We start from the raw sequence: 5,924 nt of genomic DNA on the forward strand, positions 1-5,924 counted from the left end.
GGAGCAAATGACAGGAAAATATCTTCTAACAGAGCAAGAAGGCAAGCAGCTTTAACCCAAGACCACCAGTAAGGTGATAAAGTGTCCTCCCTTCCCCCCTTGACATCTACGCCCCTGTTCAGCATGGAGAAGTCAGAGAGTCGGCATCCAATTCCCAAATCAATAAGACAATTGGTTTAATTACCATTGGAAAATGCTTGTCATTCCTCTGTAGCATCTGGTCCCCACTGGACCCTCATCATTTCCTTCGCCTGCTCCCCCTACCAACCAAACTGTGCAGCTCTGCAGCTGCATCCTGGCCCATCCTCACCCTTCTGCCCCCAACCCTTACCTCCTTGTACCCCCCCCCAAAAGAGTAAAGGCTATGGTGTGCCTGACCCAAGCCATATAGTATTATCAACTGTTCCCTACGCAGATGAAAAGTGGATAATGATTAAGATACAAAGAATTATTGATGCTTTTGAATTGTGGTGTTGATAAAGAGTATTAAATATCCCATGGACTTCCAAAAGAACAAACAAGTCTGTCTTAAAGAAAGTGCAACCAGAGTGCTCCTTAAAGGCAAAGATGGTGAAACTCTGACTCACATACTCTGAGCATATTGTCACGAGTTGCCAGTCCTTGGAAAATGACATCATGTTGGGGAAAGTGGATGAGTATTGAAAAGGAGGGAGATCAGTGCAACAGTGAATGAATGGAAAACCAAAGTCTCTGTAAATTTTCATTGAAATGAATAATAAATTTTAAAAAGAAATGCATACACTAAAAAAAAAGAAACCGATACATTCATACAATAAAGTATACATTATTAAAATCTATAAAAATATCACAACATACTGCATAACATGCATAATTTGAACAAATTATGCTAAGTGATATCAGTCCATCACAAAAGGACAATTATGGTATAAAACCACTAATCTTAAAAACACATAGTTTACACACAACAAGAATAGATCTTGGAGGGCTTATGGAGATGAGACTTGACAGAAAGGGAAACAAACAAATACATAGTGCTTTTTAAAAAGTATATAAAAGAATAACTGAGAAATATTGCATATACCTTTGTTGTGTGTGAATTACATCATTTCATTTATACTGATAGCTTCTTAAGTGGAAAAAATGTTCTTCCAACACACCCAAATGAAGCGGTTACCAAGCATGGGAGAGAAAACTGGACAGTACAAAAATTAAAAATGTCTATAAGAGAACTGATGTTAATGGGTACTATTCAATGGAAAAAAAAATCATACACTGTTCTAAGACTTTGTGCCCAAATTGAGCATGATTTATAACTTGTCATGACTTGTTTACGACTTACTTTCAAACCATGAAGGTTGCATAGTGGAGTGTACTTGGGGTGGGGGTGGGGAGGATTGTATATCAATGAAGGAATTTTTCTTTTACGTTTCAAAGAGAAGAGTGAACTGGGGCAGGGAGGGTTGGGCATGGAGAAAAATGCAAAAGTGAATGAATGGAAATCCAAAATCTCTGTAAATGTTCATTAAAATTGTTGTTGTTGTTGTTGTTATGTGCCGTCAAGTTCCCTGCGACTCATAGCGACCCTATGTACAACAGCCCTAAACTCCGCTCATTAAAATTAGTAAAATAAAATTTTTAAAAGAGAATAAAAAAAGGAGGGAGATCCTAAATGGGACGTATTGACACAGTAACTTCAACCAGAGGCTTCAGCATGGTGGAGATTGTGAGGATGGCACAAGATAGGGCACAATTTTTATCTGTTGTCATGGGGTTCTTAAGGTCCACAATGGATTGATGGCATCTAATAACTACATTTCCCTAATAAACACCATAACTATGTAGAGAAAATTAGGAAACATAATCAAATGAACAGATTGACATTTTAATCTTGATGAAAAAATTCCAAATTAAAACTGCTACTAGAACATCTCATAAATTGTTGATTCCTTGAAGAGCTATTATTGATTAATTATTGCAATTCTAGCACCTAAAGCAAGAGTGCTCTGGTGGTCTAGAGGTAAGAAGCTGCACTGCAATGCCAAGAGCAAGCAAATCCACCAGATGTTCAGAGGATGGGCAATCTACTTCCATGTGATTAAGCGCCTCTGAAAACCTTCTGGAGGGTTAGCTAGCTATAGGCAACATCATGAAAGATGGAGAAAAGATTGAAACGGTCAATGATTTCTTCACACTTGGATCCATAACCAATCCTCTTGGTACTAGCAGTTAGGAGATCGGGAGACATGTTGCATAGGGTAAGTCTGAAGGACCTTTCCAAATTATTGAGGAGCAATGAGGTCATTTTGAGGACTAAGATGTGCCTAATTCAGGTCACAGTACTTAAAGTCACTTGCTACGCATTTGAGAGCTGGACAACAATTAAGGATGGCAGAAGATGAATTGATGTTGGAGAAGAGTGTTGAACATCCCACGGACTACCAAACGAACAAATGATACATCTTGAAGAAGGTACAGTCAGACTTCTCCTTGAAGGGAGGCAAAGATGATAAAGCCTCATCGCATATACTTCAGGCATGTTGCTCAGAGAAGCTAGCTATTGGAAAGGGATATCATGTTTGGGAAGGTACAGGCATGGCAAAGGAGAGGACGACCTTCAACCAGGTAGACCGACACAGTGACTGCAGCAATGGACTTGAGGATGACAGAGATTATGAGGATGGCCTAGGGTTCGGGCAGGCTTCAAATCCGAAGTTTAATAGGGTTGCTATGAGGGGTGCTTGACTCAATGGCGCCTAACAATAACAGTACATAATGCAGGGGAGTGCCCTGGACATGCCAGGGCATGAATGAATGACAACTCCTCACCCCACCTCACAGAGTCCTGGAAACTGAATAAACATATGTATGCTTTTACATTTCTAATAGAGTGTCCAAAACAATTCAATTTTATACAGCATATACATATTCTATAAATAATGAAAACAAGTGGCCAAAGCAGCTTTGTACACACTATTCCCCTTAATAAATAGAGAACCCTTCCTCCCCTCTCCCCCAAAAAAGCCTAAATATGAGGAGAAGAATTTAAATGAACAGGAAACACCTATGTTTACCCTAAACTCAATGATCTGGAATTGCACCAAAGGTATCCAGAACTCTGCCCCTGTTTTGTGGTGGGAGTTCCCTGAGTGAAAGCCCTCTCTTTACAAGCAAATGTTACAATAACTCCACCTACAGCTAAGCTCTCACAAAAGCAAAGTTCCCTGTAGGTGACCAATACAAGTGGTCATTTTTACTCTTATGACAGAAGACAAGTTTATCAAGTGACTGATGAACGTGTTACCTGTTTCCACATCACTGTCAATATTCAGTGTTTCATTAGACGGAAGCATGGTCCCTCTCTTGTGATGCTGCTTACAGACTTTTATACCAGTTTTATTGTCTTCATTCACTCCATAACCAAGAGTCCCCAAAGATATGTTCTTGAGATGACAATACTATTAAAAAAGTTAAATACATGTTACATAATATATACATATATAGATAGTATAAATACATGAACTTTTCCATTTTATCAGAAGTTACAGCATATTGGATGCATTTTTAAGGGTTTACAAAAAGTCTTATTATTACTGTATCAATTGACTTCCCCAAAATAATATACCTAAATGGCATTTTCTCGTTGCATGAGAATATACCATTTCTTAGGACTCAAAACTAAGCATGCGAACAGACACCCATTTCTTTCCCAAAGACAAGCCTTTCCTTATCTCTCTGATCTTATAGTGGAATACCCTCCTCCTCCTGCTGGCAAGTTCTGGGAGCTGACCAAGCATAACTCTGCCTCAGGCCTTTACTGTTCCCACCCTAGAACATCAGGTATCTATCCATACAGTTAACTCCTTCAAAGAATGACTCACAGACTACCTTCTCAGTGAGGCCTTCCATTACCACTTCCACGAAATGCAAACACTCACCACTCAGCCCCAACGTTCCCTTTTCAAATCAGTTACCACTTTCCACAGCCCAGGCAACCATAATAAATAACTTATGTCAACAAGCAAATGACTATAGTTTCAGGAAATACTCAGGACCATACTGTTGATTTCAGGAACACCTGAAAAACTTACTTGTTTAAATCTATTTGATTTAAGATCAATCTGAAAATTCATTTTGATAACAACTCCAAGACTCTCTGAAACTCTCAACTATGTCAAAGAATCTAAAACTTTTATATAATGTTGTTGTTGTTGTTGTTATGTCCCATCAAGTCATCTGAGACTCATAGTGACCCTATGTACAACAGCTCTGTACCCTGTCCTATCTTGAGCCAGTCTCACTGACTCTGACACACTCCCTCACTACCCACTTACTATGTCAATCCATCTCATCTAGCGCGGGTCTTCCTCTCCTTCAACCCTTCCAAGCATGATGTCTTTCTCCAAGTGCTGGTCCCTCCTGGCCACATGCCCAAAGTATGTGAGACAGAGCTTCAAAATCCTTGCCTCCAAGGAGCAGCCTGCTTTCACCTTCTCCAGGACAGAATTGTTTGTTCTCTTGGTAGGCCCTGGTATGTTCAATACTCTTTGTCAGCACCACAACTCAAAAGCATTGATTCTTCTTCTGTCTTCCCTGGTCATTGTCCAGCTCTCTGATGCTTGGTAAGTAATTACCAAGATCCTGGCTTGAATCAGGTGCACCTTAGTCTCCAACCAGACATTGTTAGAGAGCCCCCTGACAGCAGAGTTCCCCAGTGCAATTCATATTTTCATTTACCAACTGCTGGTTCCAGTAGTGTTGATTGTGGAGCCTAGCAATCTCTTCTCCATCTATAATAATGCTGCCAATTGGCCTAATAGAAAGTCTTTGTCTTCTTGATGTTGAGCTTCAATCGATAATGAAGACCACAGTCCTTGATCTTCTGCAGCAAATGCTTCAGGTCTGCCTCAATTTCAGCAAGCAAGGTTTTGTTATCTGCATAACATAGGTTGTTGATGAGTCGTCTTACAATTCTCATGCCATATTCCTCCTCATAAATTCCAGCCTCCCCAATGATCTATTCTGCATATGGATTGAAAAGGTGTGAACAGGATGCATCCCTGACACACTTCTTTTCTGATTTTGAACTACGCAATGTTTGCTCTGTTCTGACCACTGCTTACTTGTACATAAGCACAACCAAGTGTTCTGGGATTCTCATTCTTCTCAAGGTTAACGGCAATTTGTTGTGGTCCACACAGTCAAATGCCTTTGTATAGTCAATGAAATACAGATAGATATTCCTCTGGTACTCCCTGCTTTTAACCAAGATCCATTGGTGATATGTCTCTAAGGCCACAGGCTCTTCTAAACCTGGCCTGTATGTTTGGTGGTTCTCTGTTGATGTACTGTTCCAGTCATTTTTGGATAATCATCAGCAGGATTTGCTTGCATGGAATATCAGTGATATGGTTGGATAATTTCCACACTGTTAGGTAATCCTTTTTAGGAATGGAAACAAATAGGAAACTCTTCTAGTCGTTTGTCCAGGTAGCTGTTCTCCAGATTTTTTGGCACAGCCTGGTGAGCACATCCAGGGCAGCATCTGTTTGTTGAAATGTGTTAATTGGTGTTTCATCAATTCCTGGGGCCTTGTTTTTGTTTTGCTTTGTTTTGTTTTTTGTCAATTCCTTCAGAGAAGTTTGAATTTCCTTTTTCATCCCCATTGCCTCTTGATCATGTTATTTCAAGAAATTCTCCTATGTACGGTAATTCTTTTTGGTACAGTGACTCTGTGTACACCTTCCATTGTCTTTTAACAGTTCCTGGATCATTCAATATCCTTCCCATGTTGTTGTTGCTGTTGTTATGTGCCATCGAGTCGCTTGCAACTAATAGCGACCCTATGTACAAGAGCTCTAAATGCTGTTCTATCCTGTGCCAACCTAACCATCTCAAACACACTTATTCCCACTGCTCCAGTCACAGAATCGATCCATCTCATC

General features: G+C 40.0%; 1 protein-coding gene across 1 annotated transcript in view; it reads right to left on the reverse strand.

Moving 5' to 3' along the window:
- Positions 1-5,924, reverse strand: part of MCOLN2 (mucolipin 2) — a 125,167-nt gene that overhangs the window by 79,414 nt on the left and 39,829 nt on the right. Inside the window, exon 5 of the mRNA XM_006898378.1 lies at positions 3,284-3,437. Coding sequence (XP_006898440.1) covers positions 3,284-3,437 — 154 coding nt within the window. The remainder of the gene's footprint in view (positions 1-3,283; positions 3,438-5,924) is intronic.

Source organism: Elephantulus edwardii, unplaced genomic scaffold (genome assembly GCF_000299155.1).
Source record: "Elephantulus edwardii isolate Elephantulus edwardi_28Jun2011 unplaced genomic scaffold, EleEdw1.0 scaffold00227, whole genome shotgun sequence".
Classification (NCBI taxonomy): Eukaryota; Metazoa; Chordata; class Mammalia; order Macroscelidea; family Macroscelididae; genus Elephantulus; species Elephantulus edwardii.